Genomic DNA, 24,895 nt, shown 5'->3' with positions numbered 1-24,895 from the left:
GACAAGCATGTTTGGAAAAACTGAAAATGACACATCGCAGCTCAGTGGATGTTTCTTATTGTTTTAAACCTTGAAGATGTGCTGACTAGAAGTAGAAGTAGCAGAAAAGTACTGTATATATCAGAAAAACATCCAGTGGTGAATGATCACAATTCATTTTGTTCTCATTTTGGTTGGAAAAATGTATATTAAAGAATCCTTCAAAGTTGAGTCTTTATTCAGTGACATCTCTATTTTAAAAACAATTAAAACATCCAATAAGGTATTTCAACCATGTTCTGAAATACAGCAAATGGAGTCCAAGCATTTATAAAATTTTTGCGGTTTAGTTTGTTTTAAGATAAGACTGTAGCAGCTGGTTTTGTCTCACTGTCTCTTGCACTACTTTTGAACTCTGCCTCTCTGTTATTTTTAGCTGTATTTTATAATCTTTAAAGATTCTCCCCTTTCCATCCCAGTTGTTGTATGTCTTGTAGTTTTTGGGGTTTTTTAATTTCTTTGTAATTATGGGACTTGAAGAGCTTTATGTTATGTCTGGATCAGAGATTGTCATCATATCAAAAGCATATTCTTTGTTTAGAAACAATATGTTTATGCTAAATGTCTTTAAAGAAGCAGCCTTTTCACCATTCAGGGGTTTTTGTTTTTGAAAGCAAATTGTTTTATATGTCGTTCAGTCAAACATTAGAAACTGAGTCCTTCAGACAAAAATACTTGAAGCCTTTGGCTAATCCTGCCATTCATTAACCCTTACAATGACAAAACCTTGGTCCTTACAGGACAGGACCTTTGTTTCATCAGGTGGGGGACAATGATATAGTATGATGCAGTTTGTTGTAAGATTCCATGTTACATTCTGCTTGAATATGAGTTGCTATACTTCAACAGGTTGTGCTATAAATTATGTTGGTGTATGTGGTTTTTTAAAATCTTGTTCCATGTGCCCCTTTTTAACTTTGAGCAACTGCCCCTCTAAAGGTCTCTGCACGGCCCTGCTGAGTGACATCATTCTCTGTCACCCCTCCACTCTCACCCTGAGCCCTTGTCCAGTACAGACAGAGCAGCAACACCAGAAAAGCTGCAGCACTCCTCATTATGAAATATCACCTCTTTAGACAGCAAGATTCAGTCTGACACGTCTCACTCAAAACACCCCCTGAAAAGAAGCACTTTCTCTCTAGGAGGGCAAAAATGCAGGTCCTCAAACCCCCTTTGAGGTCTATCTGTGCAAGTTCCTGGACCTCTTTAGACAGCACGATGCAGTCTGACACGTCTCACTCAGTTCCTGTCTTTATATACACATAAAGGTCACTGAATTGCTGTATGAGAATGAAACAGGTGTCTGATAACAAATTCAAAAATAACACCAAAGATCCTTGAACACTCAACTGAATTTAAAGTAAACAACTAGTTAGAATGATGTTCTTTAAAATCATTAGTAGTGAATCCTTTAAAAACTACAGTTAATGTTGAAGGATCATGAGAACTAAACAGTTGATAAGAGCAATTTCAGTCTTTGATCTTTCAAAAGTGTGTATGTTTGTTTCCCAGACTCAGGTTGTAAAGGGCTACAACTGGGTCAGGGTTCATCTGATGTGTATTAACATGTGTTGTTTAAGTATTTATTGCAAATTGTGCTGCAGAGCAAAGCCAACACAACAAAAAACATGTACTATCCAAATATGTAAAGACTCTACTGTACTATTTTAAGCTCTGAGGAGCATAGACGGATCCACAGAGTGTCACTGTAGGAGTTGTGGTCATTCACTAACATGGGTTTAACAGTTAAATTTAACATCTTTATAAAATGTGCAAATGTTTTTTTATATTTTAGGTGAGAATGTTCTATGACTTGTAGAGTCTTGTTCATCTAACCAGACAAAAACACAGACAAAGAGTTATTTGGATTATATATATGCTTATATTTTTTTAACAGAGTAATGTTGAAACTGTTTAAAATTAACTGTGGGTACTTTACAACCGTACTCACAGAGGGAAAAGCAGAAAACCATCAAAGGTGGTATGATTGCTGCTCTCATCTGCAATAATGTAGTCTGACCAGAGAATCATGTAGATAACATCCCCCTTTTCTAGTTGAAGAATTAGATCATTAGACACAGTGACATAGCTGATGCTGTCATTGTAGTCTGAACTATACATCACTCTATTGTCATTGTGATAAAGATAAAACACCAAATGAAGCTGAAGTACGGTCGTCCCACAAGGTGAAACTGAAGTAGTAGGCTCCTCTGACTGGGGCTGTGAAGATACCTGCATCAGAGGAGAAAATCAGTGAGGGGTCAGAACTTCTCCCCACATCAGTACTGAAAACTGGATATAAAAGAGCTGAATACCTGTAGTTGGGTCGTAGGCCTGGCCGATATTGGTGAAGACTTTACTGAACTTAAGTGTGGTTTCAGTATCAAACAGTCCAACTGATCCTGCATCAGTAAGACCAACTGAAAACGCCACCCTTTGTCGGTCTGTGTGAATGTGAAAGACGTGCATATTGAAAACACCACTGATGTGCAGTCTCTGAGAAATGTAACTTCATCTTTTGTTTGTAAAATATTTTCCTCACTGACATACTGCTTTTCAACCACACAATATAGTGACACTGCAGTCAGTTTGATGCTGATAGCAGCATCTTGACTTTCAATAATGATTTAAGCAGCTCACCTGCATTCTCTCTCTTGAGCTCCTCCTAAATAAGCGGAGGGTGTGATCTGTTTGGGTTTGGATGCATTTCAGGCAAGTTTTGAAGGATGGGTTTGGTTTATTATCATGATTATACTTATTATTTTTCTTAAAAAGAAAACACCAGAGTATTACTTGTTTTTTAAACTGTGGAGAGGTTGTTTGATATTGTCAGTAGAGAATTTTTTCATCCTGTGTCTTGTTCATGTAACCAGACAAAAACACACACACAAACGGATTATTTGGATTTCATATTTTTAATAGTGTAATGTTGAAACTTCATGCAGTCAATTGTGGGTGTTTTTACAGCAGACCTCACATAGCAAAAAGTAGGAATCCACTAAAAGTGCTATGATTATTGCCATTATCCCAAACAACGTAGGTTGAGGGGAGAACCAGGTAGATCATATCTCCCTTTTCCAGTTGAAGAACAAATCCACTAGACACCATGACATTACCAATGTTATCATTTGCATCGTAAGACCCAGTAATCTTCTTGTCATTGTGATACAGTTTAATACCTATCCAATTTGAAGACTTTACTTCAAACCCTTTGAATCTGAAGTAGTAGGCTCCTCTGACTGGGGCTGTAAAGACACCTGCAACAAAGGAGGAATTCAGTCTTTTAATTGATTTTGTCAGGCTCTATGGGTGTGTGTCTGACTCTGGGAATTTGTTGCCAAATCTGTTATGTTAGACTGTGTTAGAAATCTAATCAAGGAGTCAATTCAGTGAAAACACAAACCGAACCAAATATAAGTGAGAACTATCAAAGCTTTCACAGAAGAACCCATTAGAATAGAAAAAGACTGCCAAATGAAATAAAAATATCTACATAATACTTTAAAACATGTGCAAACTATGTAAAAGAGAAAGTCCCTTCACCAAAATGGCATCATGTATATCCCAGTATAACATACTTTATCTGAAAGAGCTTTATAAGAGCTTCCAACCCAGAACTAGCCTACTAAGAAGACAAGAAATGCAAACAAAGAAAAGAATGTGAAAAATGGAGAGACAGACAATTTCAAGAGAGATATTCCTCTCTTGGACTACTAAGGATTCAATAAAAGTTATCCATAAAAAGGCAATTCCAAAAAAAATGATAAGTTGGATCATAAATCTATAAGATTATGTAATAATTCAAATAAAACCAGTGTGAGTAGGTGAGAGAGGTATATGTACCTGTAGTTGGGCTATAAGCCTGGCCGATGTTGGTGAAAATTTTACTGAACTGAAGTGTGATGTCAGTATTGAAGGGTCCAACACGTCCTGCGTCAGTAAGGCCGACAGAAAACGCCACCTTTGGTCGTTCTGTGTGAATGTGGAAGACACACATAGAGAGAATATTTTCCTCTCACATCAGTAACAGCTGCAAAATGTCACTTCTGCCTCATTTAATAACTGTATTCATGTCACTCTGCATCCTGCTGCACAGAGGATGACCCTCGATTTACCGTTGCCATTCTCACTGCTACCATAATATGACATTTTGACTTTTTAATAATGATATAAGCAGCTCACCTGCATTCTCTCTCTTGAGCTCCTCCACTTCATTTTCATTGGAGCTGATTCTGGCCTCGAAGACTGTAAACCCATTCAATATTTTTATTGTAAAGGAGGTAAACTACATAACTGGAACTTAAAATACATGTATGTGTATCAAATAAACTGGCAGCTGTGTGTTTTGCAGCTTACCGGTGTTCTCCCTCTTGAGCTCCTCCACCATGTTTTCAGCAGTGTTCAATCTGGACTTCAAATCTGAATTTAAAAAAAATCTGCGTTAGAGGGGATATAAATTAAAATTAACATCCACATGTAAAATGTTATTAGTATGTTAAACTTGTTTCCTCCAAATAAATTTTGTTACTCCTTTTTCATCACTTTTGGACTTCACATCTGATAGTTTGAATCAACAACATGTTCTCTAACATAAAATGCCATTTTTACTCATATTTTCTTTTCTTTTTTTTTTACCGGAGTTCTCCCTCTTGAGCTCCTCCACCACTTTTTCACAGTTGTTCATTCTGGCCTCCAACACTGTGAACACATTTATCATTTTTATTGTAAAGGAGGTAAACTACATCACTTGAACTTAAAATACCTGTATGTGTACCTAATGAACTGGCAGCTGTGTATTTTGCAGCTTACCAGTGTTCTCCCTCTTGAGCTCCTCCACCACGTTTTCAGCAGTGTTCAATCTGGCCTCCAAATCTGTGAACACATTTCTAGTTACTATTATGAAAGATTTACAGTCGATCAACAGTCAAGTGTAAAATGACATTCAGATTTGTAATATGTGAAAATTGCATGAATAAAACCAAATTTTCACTGTCGTTCATTCTGGCCTCCAATACTGTGAATACAATTAAAGTTTTTTTACCAAAAGGTTCATTTTGAATCTTAGATATTAATCTCAGTAAACAGTAAAAGATTCGGTTACATTTAACTCTTGAGCTTGACAGGAAAAACATCACAAACATGAATTAATTATATATCATTTAATAAAATGTAAATATCTACCTGCATTCTTGATTTCACTGGCTGTCAGTCTGGCCTGTATGACTGGAATAAAAGCAGTAAATTAGTCCTAAAAGTAATGAATATGTGAACATTGCATGAATCTGTTTTAGCACTATGTTGAACCTGTATTCTCTTGCTCCAGCTTCTCCATCTTCCTCAGTTCCACACTGTGTTGGATCACCATGTCTCTCAGCTCCTTCAGCTCAGCCCAGATATCAGGGGTGATGTTAGTCTGATCACTGGTTGCTTTAACACCCAGGATCTCAGACTGAACATCTGTCTGAGTGATATCATTCTCTGTCACCCCTCCACTCTCACCCTGAGCCCTCGTCCAGTACAGACAGAGCAGCAACACCAGAAAAGCTGCAGCACTCCTCATTGTGAAATATCACCTCTTTAGACAGCAAGATGCAGTCTGACACGTCTCGCTCAGTTCCCGTCTTTATATACACGTAAAACAGGTCACTGAACTGCTGTATGAGAATGAAACAGGTGTCTTTGATAACAAATATAAAAATAGCACCAAAGATCCTTGAACACTGAACTGAAATTAAAGCAAACAACTAGTTAGAATGATGTTCTTTAAAATCATTAATAGTGAATCCTTAAAAAACTACAGTACATTAATGTTGAATGATCATGAAAACTAAACAGTTGATAAGAGCAATTTCAGTCTTTGATCTTTCAAAAGTGTGTATGTTTGTTTCCCAGATCAGGTTGTAAAGGGCTACAACTGGGTCATGGTTCATCTGATGTGTATTAATGTGTGTTTTTAAAGAATTTATTGCAAATAGTGCTGCAGAGCAAAGCCAACACAACAAAAAACATGTACTGTCCAAATATGTAAAGACTCTACTGCACTATATAAAGCTCTAAGGTGCATAGATGGATCCACAGAGTGTCACTGTAGGAGTTGTGGTCATTCTGTCATGGAGAGTAGAATAGCAGGAATGGATCCAAATGCAGAGACCGGCATGCAGCGTTGACGAAGATCTTCTTTATTCTCAAAGCGTAATTGATGTTACCGGCAATCTTGTAGAATTCCTCCATAATGTAGCAAATTCTTCTGTGGCCAGGGAAGGTGATGATGGTGCCCTTATTCAGGTTTTCAGCATCTCCCACCGAATATAAGAACATTCCACTTGCGAAGAAACGTAGTGCAACGCAGACCATCTGTGAGATGGTGAGGACGTGGCTCCGTGCTGTGCGGTGCTGAATTTTGGGACCCAGCAGTCTGCACAAGTATCGGATGCCATCACCGGAAAATCGGTACCTCTCATGCAGGTAATCATCTGGAAACTAACGGTTCTGACCTGTCCCGTAACACTCTCACATCGGAAAGCCCTTCTCAGTATAAGTGCTTCCTCATCCAACACGTCATCTAAAAAAGGGCATGCCATTGTGAAGGAAGAAACACAATGGCATGAATGGGACTTTATATATTGCCTTGTCATTGACTTAATTGAAACCATCTCTGCAACCTCATCAGCCATTTCTAATCATCTCAAAGGTGTGCAATAATATACATATTCATCAAACCTCGGACAGCAATATGAACAGTAGGCCTAACAGTAATAATGACTATCACATGAATAATTATAAAAATGATAATGGTTACAATTAAAATAACAGTGGACCTACTTAAAGGTCCAGTGTGTAATATGTGTGGTATTTAGCAGCCTCTAACGGTGAGGTTCTAGATTGAAGCACTCCGCCGCTCACCCCTCTCCTCCCTGAGACTTTGGAGAGATTCCAGAAGCTACGGTGGCCTTCAAGGACAAGAAGCTATTTGCTGAAGATGTCATCGTCCACGACACTCCGAGCATTTCTAACAAGTCAAGTGATGAGGTGGGTATGTATTTAGTCAATTAGTCTATAGTGCTATAGGTTATAGCTCACAAGTAAGATAGCAATTATGAGTGTTTTATTGTTTTGGTAATACAAGCTAACATTAACAATGTCATGCTAAACAAAACGTATGTTACTTTATTCTACCGTTAGGCATTATTGATAGCGAGATAGCGTTTGCAGGATAACGTTACATATTTTATCATCCGTTTGCAGAGTCAAGTACCGGAGGTTAGAGGGAGAGGAAGAGGGTGAGTTAGCAGTGCTTTTGCAGGCAGGGCCAGGCGAGGGAGGAGAGCAAACACCGGCACCGCAGAAGCAAGGGAAGAGGCTGGAAACCCCCCAAAAGGACCAAAGCAACTGAGGTTTGTGACGTTATTTATACAATTATTTTATTATATTCCTACCCGTTCTGCACGATATTAAAAATGCCAATACAACACAAAGTTGTATTTACATAGCAGCTCTGTGCTTTACATTACTGTAGTCTGTATAGTTTTATGTATTATCAGTGTAATGTGAGTCAGAAGCCCCTTTTACACAGCCCGTATTCAGACCAAATCAGGCGGGGCGGTGCACAGCTGCAGGGATGAGGAGGTGTGTGGGTGTGTTTGTGCTTTAGAAGCTAACCGCTGTAAAACAATCAGAAAATAACGTTTATTGATCTGATTCACCGGCTTCCTCACTACCAGCGATCACCCTCTAGCTCACTCGACCACAGCTGCTCTCTCTCTCTCTTTCTCTCCTTTTTTTTTAAAATGAGTTGGGAAGCCGACAGAAAAGTCTAACTTTACTTTTAACGTTATCAAACAAAGAGAAATGTCCTCCCCTTGGATCCTCTTTATGGCTATAATGCGGGTTCTCTGTATAAAAGAGGCTACTGAAAACATCAGCAACACTACTGAATGATTATATAAATACTAGGAACAGTATCGAGCAGCAATATTTTGACTTTTTAAAAAAATCATGTTGTTGTTGTAGACATGTTTGGGAACACTGGACAGCCTACAATCCATATTCTGCACTACCATTACCATATTTCCAACATATGAAACTTATAACCTATAAAGCCTTATCTGTGTTTTTCCTGTGTTTTATTTTTTCAGAGACTTCTTGAAGAGATGACCTTGGAGGAGCACAGGCAGCTCACTAGTGAACTGCTTCAGAGGCAGCCAGGGTTAATTTTTGATGCCTTGATGATGCATCAGTGCAGGCATGGTGTCCCACCGTTTGCTGGAGTGCCAGGGGTACCATGGTGTACTTGTAGTAACTGTACAGACATGCCTACAGACCGGGAGAGGAAATGCTGTGGCCAGTACCCTGCAGATTGTGTGAGCCTAATACCGCACTTCTCCCAGTACTGTCTTGAAAATGCTTTTTATGCATTCACAGCCAGTACTGGGAGGACATTATGGTATTTGGCCAAACCAGGAAGCCTGGGGATGACAACGGGGAGTACCGTTATGCTGCCTATAGATATTTCATCTATTGACAGCATGGCTCTTTAGGCCAGGGAAACCGACTTGTCATCCCCAGTTGCTGTGTTTGGAGGATCAGAGACAAGTTCCCTGATCCTCCAAAGACATCACACTGGTTTCACACCTGTCCTCTGAGTTTCCCTCCAGCTCCTCTGGAACGTCCACACAGTATCTCAGGTACTCACACACCTGCCTGTTCATCATCAAGGCATCAAATCATCTCATATTTATTTGTTACATTTCTGATATTTTATTTATTTTATACATTTTCTATATTTATATATTTTCTGGATAATTATTAAACTTTTTGTTTATATATTCACATTTGTTCAACTTAAATGTGCAAGTTTACCAAATAAAAGATATTCATCAGATGTGCTGTGATAATTGCAATGATAAACATATTAATATATACTTATACAATGACAGTACTTCCCTGCAGTCAGTATATTGTCATTACCACTTCCACCATTAATTTATATTGTCATTATTTACATCTATAAAGCAACATAAAACAGTGAAATTGAATACCACTGATCCTCAGAACAGGGCACTGTATTACATGTTATGGATTAATTTTCATTGCCACTTCAGGTTATGTAAACTGTAATTCACTAGTTTGAAACACAGAAATATAAAAAACAACACTAAGAATGACATTTGTAATAAAAAATATCTTTTATTAAACAGAAACATTTTTGGACATCCTTTTCAATCTGGACAATAAAAGGATAACATAAACATGCAGCTTTTACTGTTCAAACAAACATTTTGACAGCTTATTCTGTGTTCTTCAGAGTTGATTCTGATAAAGACAGAATAATCTATCAAATCATTAGTCTGTTTGAACACTAAAAGCAGTGTGATTAAACTTATCCAATCACCTTCCAGCAGTCAAATTGCTGCACATAGAATAGCTGACAAGGGTCAGACCAATACCACACCAAAGGTATTCAATTTACTGCTCGGGATGAAGATGCTCTCATGGCAGGAACAACACCCATGATTCACTGGCACTGCTGTTCCTCATCTGCTCCAGGAGCTGTGTGTAGAGCAGCAGCTGCATGGAAAACTGCTTCTGTGGAAGACAGTACCATTACACATAGTTAATTTACTATTTCATACATTTTATACAGTTGTACATGTGAAAATAGTGCTATTTAACCAACCTTACTTACCAGGGTAAGTTAATATGCTACATAGGCAAACAAATGTGTATCACTTACCTAGACCTCTCCTGACTTGGTCTGCAATACTTCTGATATGGCGGGTGTGAATGTCACAGACATGGTGAATAATGCCAACCCACAGTGCCTGAGAAAAATAAAAAAGCACAAATGAATGAACTTACTATTTTAAATCATCTATCTATCTTTCTATCTATTTATCAAATGTGCTCACCAGAAACTGTTCAACCTTAGATTTTCATCCCAACAACAGACTAGATCAGATTATTTAATTGATTAACACACTTTCAGTCAGAGACAAGTAGCTATCCAGTGAAATCAACTTTTGTTGTCTTTGGTTGTAATGAAAACCAACGTACTCCCAGCCATCAATGGCACATGGTGAAATACCCCTGACCTATTACACTGTCACTTTAGGATGAAGATAAAGGCAGTACCATGCATCGATGCTACAGGACCTCTCTCATAGCTGGAGAAACAACAGCAACATCAAGAAAAAAAGTGCTTTATGACACAGTCACAAACCCTTGTAATACATTATGTTAGATCCTAAGATGCTGGGAGCCTTGGCTGGCCTGGATAAACATACAAAAATAAATAACAGAAAAATTCTACTTCTGACTGATAATTGTAAAACTAAAACTCTGGTAGCAATTACATGTTTTTCAACATTGAAAGGGGGAAAACATTACTTGTGTTGGACTATAAGCTAACTTTGCCCCCCAATGTGTACATGTGCTCCTAAATGACAAATTTGGAGCAAACAATGAAATCATGGAGCACTGTGAAAAATATTCACAGGATGTATTAACTCAGTGATGAGCAGACTTCTCCTCAGTTTATCTTTCACACTAACTCATTACTCTGACTTACTGTCTTTAGAACATCACCAGTGCTAAATATCTTAGTTACCAATCAATGTGTTGTCTAACTGCCACAGAAAATGAATAAATCTTTGGGTTATTAGCACGACGTCACCTCCCTGTTGTCTCTTAACAGACCACCAGCTCCGTGAGAGGCACAAACTGAGGCTAAAGTGTGCTAATATTTAACGTTATGTGGCGGCTTTTCTTTTCAGGGAAACTAATGTACTGCTAATAAACATTGTACATCATCTAGGTTTTGAACCATTACCAGCGGGGCAAAATAAATATACATTACAGTCTTACCTGTCCAGCAGTAAACAGGAAACTTCAGCATTAGTCTGCAAACATTTCTCTCATCAGGGATTTCCATCTGGGTTTATCCTCGTTTTATGCCGTTGCTTGTCCCGATTTTGTTTTTGTTTCTTTGACAACGACAATTCACACTCCTGTGATTTTCTAAATAAGTATGATCCTCCATTTATCAGATTCTGGTTTCAAAAACTTCTCACAATACAAAATGTTTGGTCCGTTCTTCTTCTTCGTTTTAAAACCGGTGCATTTCCGGTAGTCGCCCACTGAATCTAAAACGCGTAAGGTCCTCAGTGGAGCCAGTGTTAGGTTTGTCCGTTCTGCGCTACTGTAGAAACATGGCGATGCAACATGGCAGCCACCGTGGAGGGGGACCTGCTGCCATGTAGATATAAAGGGCTTATTTCTAAGGTAACGAAAACACAACAGTTATTATTTTCAACTGATTAGACACTAATTGAAATATACTTATAAATAGTCTATTCAATTTTTACCAAGTCTGTTCTTTTAGATGTTACTAAATACTACACACTGGACCTTTAACTGAATGACAGTGTATCTGTGGTATTTTAAAGCAGGCTAATAAAAATGAGGCAAAATATATACAGAAGAACATGGAGTATCTGTAAAACACATTTATTTCCGATCAGAGTGACAGCTGACTGGTCAGATAGCGCCAGGATTAATCAAGCATGGCTGTTAGCCTGGTCTGGAGCAGGTTAGCTGCACAGAATAAATCTCCATGGTAACTTATGTGCCTCTGTTTTCGCGCAACCGAGTCACGGCTAAATTCAGCCAGGATGACTGAAAAATCCTGGCTTAATCCCCTATCTAGGTTTTGTGCAACAGCCCCCTGGTCCCAGTGTCTCCTGTGATTTTTGAGTTCTTTCATTAAATATTCAGCATCGTATCCAACCTGCCTGATTAAAAATCAAACTTGTGAACACTAGAGCAACGAGGTGTTTTTGTGTTCTTTGATGTCTTGTCATTATTTATGCTTAGTGTAAGAGCTGCTCTTGTTTATCATAAGCTTTGTATGTAATATCCACACTTTACCAGTCCTGACATTGTGTTGTCATGCTATTTGTTGTATGTGTTGTCATGCTATTGTTGATTTTGTGTGTCTGAAGACCTGTGTTTCTTGTCTCTATGCAGTGCAGGCTTGTTTGTATTGGCATATTTTCATCGCTTTTATTGTTGATTGTAATTTCAATGCTTTTATTCGTAATATTTGTGCTTCCAACTCTTTGCTTGCCCAGGGACAGATGAAAATTAGCCTTTCTTGCTAACTCTGGCATATTTTCAGAAATGTTATTAATATGCACTGTCCCTGTCAAATAAAATAATACAATTCAAATTAAATTAAATTAAAATTAGATTATGTGAAAATTAAAATGAACCACCGCACACTGAGATGACTTAACTGTGATTTTATTAGGAGCGAACAACTGTAGCTTCTTCAGGTTCATTCAGCACAATTGCATGAGTACTCACAGGTGGGATGAATACATCTGAGTCACATGACTAATTATCACTGTCTTCATTTTTTAAAAGTGAGAATTTTACAAAGGGCATGACAATAAAAATACATATTTCAAAAAACATGACATGATTAATATTACACAGAGTTACAAGAATTTTACATCACTTAAACTTCATTAGATAGACTATCTCCTGTAAACAGGATGATCGATCCTACAGCTATCCCTCTACATCTCTACATGGAAAGGGTGACTGCCTAGTGGTTCATCTCTCCCTAATAGTCCAAATAGCCTGCGTAGCGATACAAGTTAATATTAACATATCACAGAAAATAACTCAAATCCTGTGTTTCATTTAGTCGCCTTCTTAAGAACTGGTTAATCAAATGACCACCTCTTGGACTGGGTCGCATTCTTTCAATGCTGATAAATTTGAGGGAAGTAGCTGACCCAAGGGTTTTTCTCCTTGCAGTGTCTAGCACTGGCATAAACCATATTTCCATTTCTAATGGCAGCCTTATGCTCAGAAACTCTCAGTTTGAGATGGCACTTTGTTTGGCCTACATACATTAGCCACATGGGCATTTCAAGATGTAAATGACATGTGTAGAAAGACAGTTAGTGAATTCTTTTATATCATATGTTTTTCCTGTATGAGGGTGATTAAATGTCTTGGTATCAAATGTGTTTGAAAAGTGTGTACATTTTCCACATCTATTATTTCCATACACTTGTTGAGAAAGCCAATTAGTTTGTGCAGATTCCTTATACATAGAATTGACAACAGTATCCGACATTTCTGCCTCTTTTGAAGCAAAAACGAGGTCTAGAGGATGACAAATGATTCAAACTTGGGTCACATTCTAGGATTCTCCAGTGTTTGTTTATAATCTGTTTGACTTGCATAGATGTACAATATTCAGTGTGTTTAGGGGGAGGATTTAATAATTCTTCCTATCCACACTGTTAGCTTTTTCAAGTTTGATCAATGAGTGTCTGGTCATATCCCCTTTGTCTAAAACGTTGAGACATTTCCTTAGTTTTAGTTTGATAATCCTCTTCTTTACTACATATTCTTCTCAATCTCACAAATTGACCATATAGAATGTTGCTGATCATATGGTCAGGATGGAAACTTGTAGAGTGTAAAATGGTGTTTCTTACTGATAAATAGATGTCTCCAATTTTCCATTTTCATTAACATTAATCAAAGGATTCAAAAATTGATTTTTTCATGACTGTTTTCCATAGTAAAATGCAAAGTGGGATGAGTGCATTTTTATATTCACTAAATGCCCTAAGTTCATCCTCCAGTTAAATAGATTAGTTGATTAACAACCCCAGATGTTACATTTCTGTTAAATCTTTTTGACTCCTTTCCAATTACTTTTTCACATCACATTTTGCAAATTTTTTTAACATTATATGCAATTTTTATTTTTTAATGATGTTTTTGTAGCTTACCCATGATGTCTCTCTTGAGCTCCACAACCACATTTTCACTGGTGTTTATTCTGGTCTCCAAAACTGTAACATTTTACAGGTTGCTGTGTTCTCTCTTCATAAAACAGTTGTGTGTGGAGTCATAGAATATTGTCGCTACTGCAGGAGTTGTACTTTTCTTCAAAATACTTTGTGAAATTATTTTTTTTACATATGACATCCTCCTCATATTCATTAACACTAGAATGTTTTTTTATTCACTGATAAGTGCATACATATATAGACAATATGGACATACTAATTAATACAAAGGCAACAGGAGATGATATTGGTTTACAAAACATAAAAGGACACAGATAGGTAACAGGGGACAGCATGTGAAGAAAAGAAAGAAAAAATTTAAAAGAAATAAAAATAAATAAGTGGAGGGCGTGATCTGTTTGGGTTTGGATGCATTTCAGGCAAGTTTTGCAGGATGGGTTTGGTTTAGTATTATTTTTATTTTTTCCTAAAAAAAAAAAAAAACACTTGTTTTTTAAACTGTGGAGAGGTTGTTTGATATTGTCAGTAGATAACTTTTTCATCCTGTGTCTTGTTCATGTAAACAGACAAAAACACACACACAAACAGATTATTTGGATTTCATATTTTTAATATTGTAACATTGAGACTTCATGCAATCAACTGTGGGTGTTTTTACAGCAGACCTCACATAGCAAAAAGTAGGAATCCACTAAAAGTGGTACGATTATTGTGATCATCAGAAACACCGTAGTCTGGGGTGAGAACCATGTAGATCTCATCTCCCTTTTCCAGTTGAAGAACAAATCCATTAGACACCATGACAGTGCCATCGTCATAATTTCCATCATAACTACCAGTAATTCTCTTGTCATTGTGATACAATTTAATACCTAGCCAATTTGTAGACCGATCTTCAAACCCGGTGAATCTGAAGTAGTAGGTTCCATTGACTGGAGCTGTAAAGACACCTACAACAAAGGAGGAATTCAGTCTTTTTCTCACCATTAAAATCTTATGTCAATTCAACAGGAAAATGTTTTTAATTGTTTTTATCAGGCTTTATAGGTGTGTGTCTAACTCTGGGAATTAGTCAATTCAGTAAAAACACAAACCAAACCAAATACAAGTGACAACTATCAAAGCTTTCACAGAAGAACCCATTAGAATAAAGAAAGACTGCCAAATGAAATAAAAATAGTTATATAATACTTTAAAACATGTGCAAACTATGTAAAAGAGAAAGTCTCTTCACCAAAATGGCATCATGTATATCCCAGTATAACATACTTTATCTGAAAGAGCTTTATAAGAGCTTCCAACCCAGAACTAGCCTACTAAGAAGACAAGAAATACGAAAAAGGAAAAAAAAAAAAAAATGGAGAGACAGACAATTTCAAGGGAGATATTCCACACTTGGACAACTAAGGATTCAATAAAAGTTTTGCATGAAAAGGTAATTCCAGAAAAAATGATTAATTGGATCATAAATCTATAAGATTGTGTAATAATTCAAATAAAATCAGTGTGAGTAGGTTAGAGAGGTATATGTACCTGTAGTTGGGCTATAAGCCTGGCCGATGTTGGTGAAAATTTTACTGAACTGAAGTGTGATGTCAGTATTGAAGGGTCCAACTGCTCCTGCGTCAGTAAGGCCGACAGAAAACGCCACCTTTGGTCGTTCTGTGTGAATGTGGAAGACACACATAGAGAGAATATTTTCCTCTCACATCAGTAACAGCTGCAAAATGTCACTTCTGCCTCATTTAATAACTGTATTCATGTCACTCTGCATCCTGCTGCACAGAGGATGACCCTCCATTTACCATTGCCATTCTCACTGCTACCATAATATGACATTTTGACTTTTTAATAATGATATAAGCAGCTCACCTGCATTCTCTCTCTTGAGCTCCTCCACCTCATTTTCACAGGTGTTCATTCTGGCCTCCAAAACTGTGAACACATTCATCATTTTTATTGTAAAGGAGGTAAAATACATAACTGGAACTTGAAACACACGTATGTGTATCTAATAAACTGGCAGCTGTGTGTTTTGCAGCTTACCGGTGTTCTCCCTCTTGAGCTCCTCCACCACATTTTCAGTAGTGTTCAATCTGGCCTCCAAATCTGTGAACACATTTCTAGTTACTATTATGAAAGGTTTACAGTCGATCAACAGTCAAGTGTAAAATGACATTAAAATGTATAATATGTGAAAACTACATGAATCTGTTTAGCACTATGTGAATGAACCTGTATTCTCTTGCTCCATCTTCCTCAGCTCCACACTTTGTTGGATCACCATGTCTCTCAGCTCCTTCAGCTCAGCCCAGATATCAGGGGTGATGTTAGTCTGATGACTGGTTGTTTTAACACCCAGGATCTCAGACTGAACCTCTGTCTGAGTGATATCATTCTCTGTCACCCCTCCACTCTCACCCTGAGCCCTCATCCAGTACAGACAGAGCAGCAACGCCAGAAAAGCTGCAGCACGCCTCATTGTGAAATATCACCTCGTGTCAGACAGCCAGATGCAGTCTGACACGTCTTGCTCAGTTTCCGTCTTTATATACACGTAAAACAGGTCACTGAACTGCTGTATGAGAATGAAACAGGTGTCTGATAACAAATATGAAAATAACACCAAAGATCTTTGAACACTGAACTGAATTTAAAGCAATCTATAAGTTAGAGTGATGTTCTTTCCTTCAAAATAACAACATTAAAGGACATCGTATTTATTTTATTTAACATTTAACATTAATATTATTGTGATGTATGTTTATGGTCAGCAGGTTTGAAGTTTCTTACATAATCACTGTGTAGGCCGCACTGTGCTCTTATTTTCACACGCTGTTACTCTGACCAGAGGATCTGCAATAGAAGGCAAAATTAATAAGCAGATTAATAATTGATCAACAGCCAGATGTAAAATTTCATATTGAACTTGTCTGTACTAAACAGATAAATATCTTTTAAATTCTCTTCAGTCACTTTGAGAATCAAAGTTTGCAAATATCTAATTGAGCTGATAGTAAATGATCCAGACCAGTGACATCTCAGTGGTACCAAACTGGAACTTCAAATATGTTTTCACCCAAAGGTTCATCAAGAACCATACCTTAATATCAAATAAATATATTCTCATTGCTAGCATGCAGTAAAAAAAAAGGTTTTACATGTTATTGATTTTTGTAGCTTTTGTATGTTGTATGTATGTATCTGCAATAGAAGGCAAAATTAATGAACATATTAATAACTGATCAACAGCCAGATATAAAATCTTATATTGAACTTGTCTCTGCTAAATACATAAAAGGCTGATGGCTGATACTCTCTGGTCAAACTATAAAACTGAAAATGGAAATATACAGTATATCCACCATAAAGCTGATATAAAAGTTACATGGATGAATCTAATCCCATATAAATAGATGTGGGCCTATAAAACCACTGACTGTCAGTCTGGACCAACATGACAGACAGTTGTGCTGTATGAGCTGCAACTAAAGCAATAAACTACTCAGAACAGTCATTTCAATAATATACAAACATTGCATGAATGTGTGAGGCCTTGTGTGACTGACATTAATACACTCACCTGTATTCTCTTGCTCCAGCTTCTCTATCTTGCTCTTGCTGTTCCTCAGCTCCACCTTGTGTTGGATCATCATGTCTCTCAGCTCCTTCAGCTCAGCCCAGATATCAGGGGTGATGTTAGTCTGATCACTGGTTGTTTTGACACCCAGGATCTCAGACTGAACCTCTGTCTGAGTGACTGGTAGGTGCAGGGGGCAGTATATAATAATATTAATGTTATTTACTTTACAGTAATGTTAATGTAACGTTAGCTTGATAGTTTGGATAGCTTTACTGCTGATGTATTGTTTGTCCACAATTAGTGTAATTAACACCATACAAGTTAAAGTTCTGCTTCATGCTCTGTCAGACTTTTAAAAGGAAGCTTTTTACATTTCCAGAGTGAGTGAAAGAATCAGGAGAGCTGAGACAGAAATGAGGAAGATTTACAGGATGTAAAAGTGTTGAAAGAAAAACATGGAGAAAGTAAAGAAGACACAACTGATTCAAGATTGAAAGAAACAGTTTAAGGAGGAAAGAGAAACACATAGAAGCAGCCCAGGTGTCAGGTGATGGAGAGACATGAACACATTCAAAGCAGGAAAACTGGTAAGAAATTTACACTTGTATATAGATACATTACTGTTCTGGTAAATATTTTTAAAGGCACAATCTGTTATCCAAATGTAAACTAAAGGACATCTTAACAAACAAAAGTCAAAGCACAAGATTGAAACCTGCTATAAAAGGACTAACAGATCCTTTAATACAGGTAGTAACACTACACAACAACTCTATTATCATGATGTTTTCACAAGCTGTTAACAGGTTGAAATAGGTGAGACACCAGCAAAAAAAAAAAGAAATCTCTGTGTAAATATTTAAATACTTGGGAGACTATTTTCACATTCCTGACAAGCATGTTTGGTAAAAACTGAAAATGACACATCGCAGCTCAGTGGATGTTTCTTATTGTTTTAAACCTTGAAGATGTGCTGACTAGAAGTAGAAGTAGCACAAAAATACTGTATATATCAGTAAAACATCCAGTGGTGAATAATCACAATTCATTTTTTTCTCATTTTGGTTGGAAAAATGTATATTAAAGAATCCTACAAAGTTGAGCCTTTATTCAGTGACATCTCCATTTTAAAAACAATTAAAACATCCAATAAGGTATTTCAACCATGTTTTGAAATACAGCAAATGGAGTCCAAGAACTTGCCGTTAAGTTTCTTTTAAGATAAGACTGTAGCAGCTGGTTTTGTCTCACTGTCTCTTGCACTACTTTTGAACTCTGCCTCTCTGTTATTTTTAGCTGTATTTTATAATCTTTAAAGATTCTCCCCTTTCTATCCCAGTTGTTGTATGTCTTGTAGTTTGTTTGTTTGTTTTTATTTCTTTGTAATTATGGGATTTGAAGAGCTATATGTTATGTCTGGATCAGAGATTGTCATCATATCAAAAGCATATTCTTTGTTTAGAAACAATATGTTTATGCTAAATGTCTTCAAAGAAGCAGCCTTTTCACCATTCAGGGGTTTTTGTTTTTGAAAGCAAATTGTTTTATATGTTGTTCAGTCAAACATTATAAACTGAGTCCTTCAGACAAGAATACTTGAAGCCTTCGGCTAATCCTGCCATTCATTAACCCTTACAATGACAAAACCTTGGTCCTTACAGGACAGGACCTTTGTTTCATCAGGTGGGGGACAATGATATAGTATGATGCAGTTTGTTGTAAGATTCCATGTTACATTCTGCTTGAATATGAGTTGCTATACTTCAACAGGTTGTGCTATAAATGATGTTGGTGTATGTGTTTTTTTAAAATCTTGTCCCATGTGCCCCTTTTTAACTTTGAGCAACTGCCCCTCTAAAGGTCTCTGCATTGCCCTCTGTCACCCCTCCACTCTCACCCTGAGCCCTCGTCCAGTACAGACAGAGCAGCAACACCAGAAAAGCTGCAGCACTCCTCATTGTGAAATATCACATTTTTAGACAGCCAGATGCAGTCTGACACGTCTCGCTCAGCTCCCGTCTTTATATACACATAGAACAGGTCACTGAACTGCTGTATGAGAATTAAACAGGTGTCTGATAACAAATGTAAAAATAACACCAAAGATCCTTGAACACTGAACTGAGTTTAAAGCAAACAACTAGTTAGAATCTTCAAAATAACAACATTAAAGGAAGGGGTCACAATCTTGTAAATGTAAAAAAAAAAAAAAAAGTAAAAATATAAAAATTAAGCCAAAGATCCTTGAACACTGAACTGCAAACAACAACTAGTTAGAATGATGTTCTTTTGAAGTCATTAGTACTGAATCCTGTAAAAACTACAAAATGTTAATGTTGAATGATCATGAGAACTAAGCAGTTGATAAGAGCAATGCGATTCGATTATTCAAAAGTGTATATGTTTGTTTCCCAGACTCAGGTTGTGAAGAGCTACAACTAGGTCATTGTTCATTTGATGTGTATTGATGTGTGTTTTTAAAGTATTTATTGCAAATAGCGCTGCAGAGCAAAGCCAACAACATGTACTGTGCAAATCCTGCATCAGTTAGATCAACTGAAAACGCCACCTTTGGTCAGTTGAGATTTTATACTGGTCTGCCCAGATTTGTATGTCTTGCTGTGTGAGGCCTTGCAACAGAAATATGAAATATTTAAATACTTTAAATTAGAAAGTATATTTTTAGCCTCTGCCAGTGAACTTAATGACATTTACATTATGTAAGTAAGTTTCTCTGTTCAACATCTATTTTTTCAGAGCTACAATGCATTTTAATTAGCATTACGCTATCTGTACACCGTTTCATTTAAAAAGGTACTTTAGCTCTCTAACTTCCTTACCGCAGGGGTCAAACAGTGGCCAAAAAATCTATATAGACCCTTCTTTTAGTTTTTAAAATAACAATGATCCTGGTTTCTGATTATTCTCTCGGTCTGTTCAGAAATTAGGCTGAAGAAGTGATCTTTCTCTCTTTCACCATGTGCTGTTGTAACCACCCACAATGTGACTGCATTTAATTCAGACTGGTTGTAAATGTTACAGAAATGTTACAGGGTCTGAGCTTGTCTTTGCTGGCATGACTTTTACAGAAAAGTGCCACAGAATCTTTTCAAACATGATGCCAAAATGTCAAATTGAAACAATTTTACTAGATGATGTGCATATCTAAAAACTGATAGAGAGAGGATGAGAGACAGACACAGACACACACACACACACACACACACACACAGACACCACTTCTTCACCTTGGCTCTTTCTTATCTTTGAACTGTAGTGCGGCAAGGCATCAGTCAGCAGGTTCTCTGTGTGAAGGGGTCATTTCTTTAGTCACCTTTCCAAAACGGCAAAGGTATGACCACAGTTGTTCCAACTGTTCCCCATCATGGGAAATCTACAAAACATTAAAAACAAAATCAGAAGCAAATATTTAATTATTTTTATTTTTATGCTGTCTGTGACAAATTGCAATAGAGTTCAACACAATGTCAAAACAAAATGATGATAACCTGACAAACAACATTGTGCCCATAAGCATAGAATGCAGGTACAGCATATGTTGTTTTAGTCAGAAGATCTGGGTAAAACTTGTGTAAGAAAAACAGAAATAATAATACTGCATTAATGATAAAATATAGTTTTACCAACACTGCCACAGTTAATGAGAACAAAGCAATACCCCAAATGTATTGTATTTTGACTAAAAAAGAGACACAAAGATTGTATGCAGACACCCAAAAGCGGACAGGTAAGTAGTAATTTTGTTTCTCTGGAATAATTTTAAGATATTACAAAGCAAACATCAAGCTAACATATAGAAAAATTACCTGCACATGAGGTTTTAATTTGCATGCAATGTCGTACATGAAGACAAGTTTTTTGTTTTTCCCCAGATCTTCTTGCAATTCCTTGAGCAGATAGACAGCATTGGAAAGGCTAGAACATTTTAGCTGAAACAGGACACTGTAACCTATTTTCACGTGCCAATGCAAGCTTTAGATTTACCTCTCTCCTCTCTTTAAACTCAGAAAGCGCTGTGGATGTTCATGCTTACAGGATATTCCAAAAACTCCAATTTCATCCAATTTGGAGTTTTTGACCTTTGACCTGAAGGCACTACCTGCTTGAAAGCTGACACAACCCTGTAAAAGTTGGAAAAGTTGGAGAGGCTACAATAAGCAAACCTTGGAAGAGGAATGCTGAATTGATGCACATGTAGCCTTCAGTGATGCACCACATTCACGCTGCAACTGGCAGTTCAAGTCCATGAGCTTGATGGAAATGACACTTTGGGGTTGCTTAACAGTTGCTGGCCAAAGGTTGTAACGTAGTAGAGTTGCAACTTCCATTTCGCACTTGCAAAATTGGATCCAAACATGAGGCCTTCCTAGAATTCATGACAGAGCTAGAAAAGCTGTTAAGTGTACTTTTTTTTTTTTCATAATTTTCCTCCTTGTGCAGAGAGGGTGTGACTGTTTTGTGAGATATATATCTACAATGTACATACAAATGTTAATTACCTTGATAGTCAAATACTTTTGTTTGACATACATAGGACGTTTCACATTGGTGGCCATCCTTACTTAACCAATTCCATCTGAAGCCCATGGGAATTCTCTGATGAAATTCACCTGCCTTAAAGATAAAGACAACTTCTTTGGCAACACTTTCATAGGGGAAACATTATATATGTTAAGCTCAGATAGGTTTGACCTGTTATCACAATGTTCAACTTTAAAGTGTCAGATTAAAAAATACCACTATATTGACTACTTACTGCACAAAAAAGCCACCGAGGGGCTGGTGTTTAGGAACTCTAGTGACGCGTGTTATCAATCCAAATGCCCAGTTTTTCCATGATCAAAATCACTACATCACACAACATCACTTCAGTTCACACTATACAATTTTAGCCCTGATTTTCCACTCAACAACAGTTTTTGGAGATTGCCGACAAAAGCCCCCAGATTGGAGGGAAATCGGTGTTGGCTCTGTGCTCACAAATCAGCGCTTCCATACAATGGTGATCTGTACCAACATCATGAGACAGGTTGACAGTCATCATCATCATCACCGCAGTGAGGAGGACAGTTTTATGCTGCACTTACAAGTTTCTAGTTATTCTCTTTGCTTAATGTACAACAAAATACTTTTCTTGTTGTACAAAATGGAGGAGAAAATAATGAGTGATACAAACCTTCCATTTTTCTAGAGCATGCACCACAGCAGTGCTTTGATGGACACTGTGGGCACAGACAGAACATAAGTACGTTTCACTTCCGCAGTCGCTGCATCACCAGATCTCACTTTTATCATCAGTGAGGGAAATACTGCAAACTGTGCAGGCTGTGTCGTCTGGAGGACAAAGGAGCTCAGCACTCACACTGAGGAATATTTCCCTTGTGCTTTGCCATACCTCCACAGTGTCATTCTTCTTTTTACTGGTGTTAATGAAGGGTTCTTTTTCTGGGCGGAAGTCACTATTGGCTGCTTGTGAAAACAAGCAGCAGCGTTTCTCTGTCGGCTTCTTGGGCAAGGGGATTCCTCCTCTTAAATAGTTTCAGGCCACTGTTGTCCTTCCTCTCACTGGAATTTTTTATACAGTAATGTAAGGTCTGATTTTTTTTGTTTTTGCCATATTCACCTATTTAAATAAGAAAAAAGAGAACATTAATTGTAGTCACATGGTCTCATTACTGCATTACAGTAGTGCATTATTCTGGAGTGCAAAATCAGGAATGGTAAGGTATGGTTAATCGCTGGCCAAGGTAGATCTTCTTTTGGTTAGGCAGACAAGACTATGCAATGGCATATTGCTTAATAGCAGTTAGCAAGCATTAGGTATTGACTTTAGCTAACGTTACTTCAACTTACTTGGTAAAGTTATTAGCCATGGGATGGAAAGATACAGAAACCCCTGTCTAATATCAATAAAAAAAATAACGGAAATAATATTTATCCCATGTTTGCAACTGTTGCTTTTGTTTTGTTGTTAATATTTTGTTTTTTTAAGTAACTAACAGCTAGTGCTGTGACACAGCACATCTATTGTCATCCATGACTGATGCCAACGGTCCTTCCCGTTTGTGGTAATTTTTTTCCTAGGATGGCAAAGTCACGACCCGCCATACTCTGCCTCTGATTGGCTTACCCTGATATTCTTACCCTAAACTTAACCAATTTCACTCCTTATGCCTAAACCTAACCAACCCAACCAACGAAGGCAACGAGTACTAGCCAATCAGAGGCAGAATACGGCGGGTCATGACTTCGCCATCCTGTGAAAAATATTTGGCTTCCCATTCTTTTCACATGTTGCACACAGATATAGGCGTCCCTTGCCAGTTGCTTAGCAACCAAAGTAAAATAATATGTGACAATCTAGTCGAAATGACAGCCTTTTGTTCAGATAAAAAGAAATCACTTAAAACATTAATATTAAAAGGTTATATATTCTATTATCTGTTTAATTTGGGATTGATGGGGAGTGAGAGAAACAAAGAGAAAGCACCCACGCCCAGATGACGTATATTTCGTGCATGCCAATGTTTTTTTGTTGGTTTTTTTTTACTTATTTTTTAAAAAAACTTTCCATTTACAGAACATAAACATATTTTTTACAGAACATAAACATATTTTTACAGAACATAAATATATGTTTCCGTAAACATTTAAAAAACTGACAAGATCTGTGACAAGTATCTGTGACGAGTCCTTCACAGACTCAAATACTGTTATATGGGGGGATGGGGGGGGGTCTCTTTGTTTAATATCGTTTTGATGAATGCGGTATGGAGGATAGATTTTGGTCAATAAAATATTTTTTAAAAATTGATAATGTACTTCAAAGCACGTGCTTGATAACAGGCCCTCTGTGCCTACTGGGTTCCACCAACATTGGCTCACTGAAATAAATGGGTGATAACAGCCTCCTGAACCTATTAGTAGGTTGGTAGGCCCCTATTAGCCCATATATTTGGGACTGATGTGTGCCTATAACGCCTATTTAATAGGCTGATAACAGTCATCTGATGTGTATTAACGTGTGTTTTTAAAGTATTTATTGCAAATAGTGCTGCAGACAAAGCCAACACAACAAAAAACATGTACTATCCAAATATGTAAAGACTCAACTGCACTATATAAAGCTCTAAGGTGCATAGATGGAGTTGTGGTCATTCACTAACATGGGTTTAACAGTTAAAGGTAACTTTTTTATAAAATGTGCTTTTTTTATATAAATTTTAGGTGAGAATGTTCTGTGACTTGCAGAGTCTTGTTCATCTAACCAGAAAAAAACACAGACAAATTATTTGTATTTTATGAATGCTTATATTTTTTAACATAGTAATGTTGAAACTGTGTAATATTATCTGTGGGCACTTCACAGATGCACTCAAAGAGGGAAAAGCAGAAAACCATCAAAGGTGGTACGATT

General features: G+C 37.2%; 2 protein-coding genes and 2 long non-coding RNA genes across 4 annotated transcripts; 1 reads left to right on the top strand and 3 right to left on the bottom strand.

Moving 5' to 3' along the window:
• Positions 1-2,973: 2,973 nt before the first annotated feature.
• LOC121888016 (heavy metal-binding protein HIP-like) lies at positions 2,974-6,274 on the bottom strand. Its single transcript, XM_042399268.1, has 8 exons — positions 5,344-6,274; positions 5,221-5,262; positions 4,849-4,911; positions 4,675-4,737; positions 4,396-4,458; positions 4,222-4,284; positions 3,883-4,011; positions 2,974-3,296 (listed from the first exon to the last, which is right to left on the bottom strand). The coding sequence occupies exons 1-8, from the start codon at positions 5,597-5,599 to the stop codon at positions 3,013-3,015; spliced, it is 963 nt and encodes a 320-aa protein (XP_042255202.1). The 5' UTR covers positions 5,600-6,274; the 3' UTR covers positions 2,974-3,012.
• Positions 6,275-6,397: 123 nt separating this feature from the next.
• On the top strand, positions 6,398-8,792 carry LOC121888025. The gene is made up of 3 exons (XR_006093117.1): positions 6,398-7,068; positions 7,285-7,433; positions 8,175-8,792. It is a non-coding gene; the product is annotated as an uncharacterized LOC121888025 (long non-coding RNA).
• A 5,646-nt stretch (positions 8,793-14,438) lies between these two features.
• Positions 14,439-16,488, bottom strand: LOC121888020 (complement C1q-like protein 2). Its single transcript, XM_042399271.1, has 5 exons — positions 16,110-16,488; positions 15,921-15,983; positions 15,747-15,809; positions 15,408-15,536; positions 14,439-14,824 (listed from the first exon to the last, which is right to left on the bottom strand). Exons 1-5 carry the CDS (start codon positions 16,354-16,356, stop codon positions 14,541-14,543), a joined length of 786 nt encoding a protein of 261 aa, XP_042255205.1. The 5' UTR covers positions 16,357-16,488; the 3' UTR covers positions 14,439-14,540.
• Positions 16,489-22,011: 5,523 nt separating this feature from the next.
• On the bottom strand, positions 22,012-22,958 carry LOC121888026. The gene is made up of 3 exons (XR_006093118.1): positions 22,874-22,958; positions 22,655-22,700; positions 22,012-22,092 (listed from the first exon to the last, which is right to left on the bottom strand). It is a non-coding gene; the product is annotated as an uncharacterized LOC121888026 (long non-coding RNA).
• Between the last annotated feature and the right edge of the window lie 1,937 nt (positions 22,959-24,895).

The sequence above is a fragment of the Thunnus maccoyii genome, chromosome 21 (assembly GCF_910596095.1).
Source record: "Thunnus maccoyii chromosome 21, fThuMac1.1, whole genome shotgun sequence".
Classification (NCBI taxonomy): Eukaryota; Metazoa; Chordata; class Actinopteri; order Scombriformes; family Scombridae; genus Thunnus; species Thunnus maccoyii.
The sequence above is the reverse complement of the archived record's forward strand: the minus strand, read 5'-3'. Positions and strand labels throughout refer to the sequence as shown.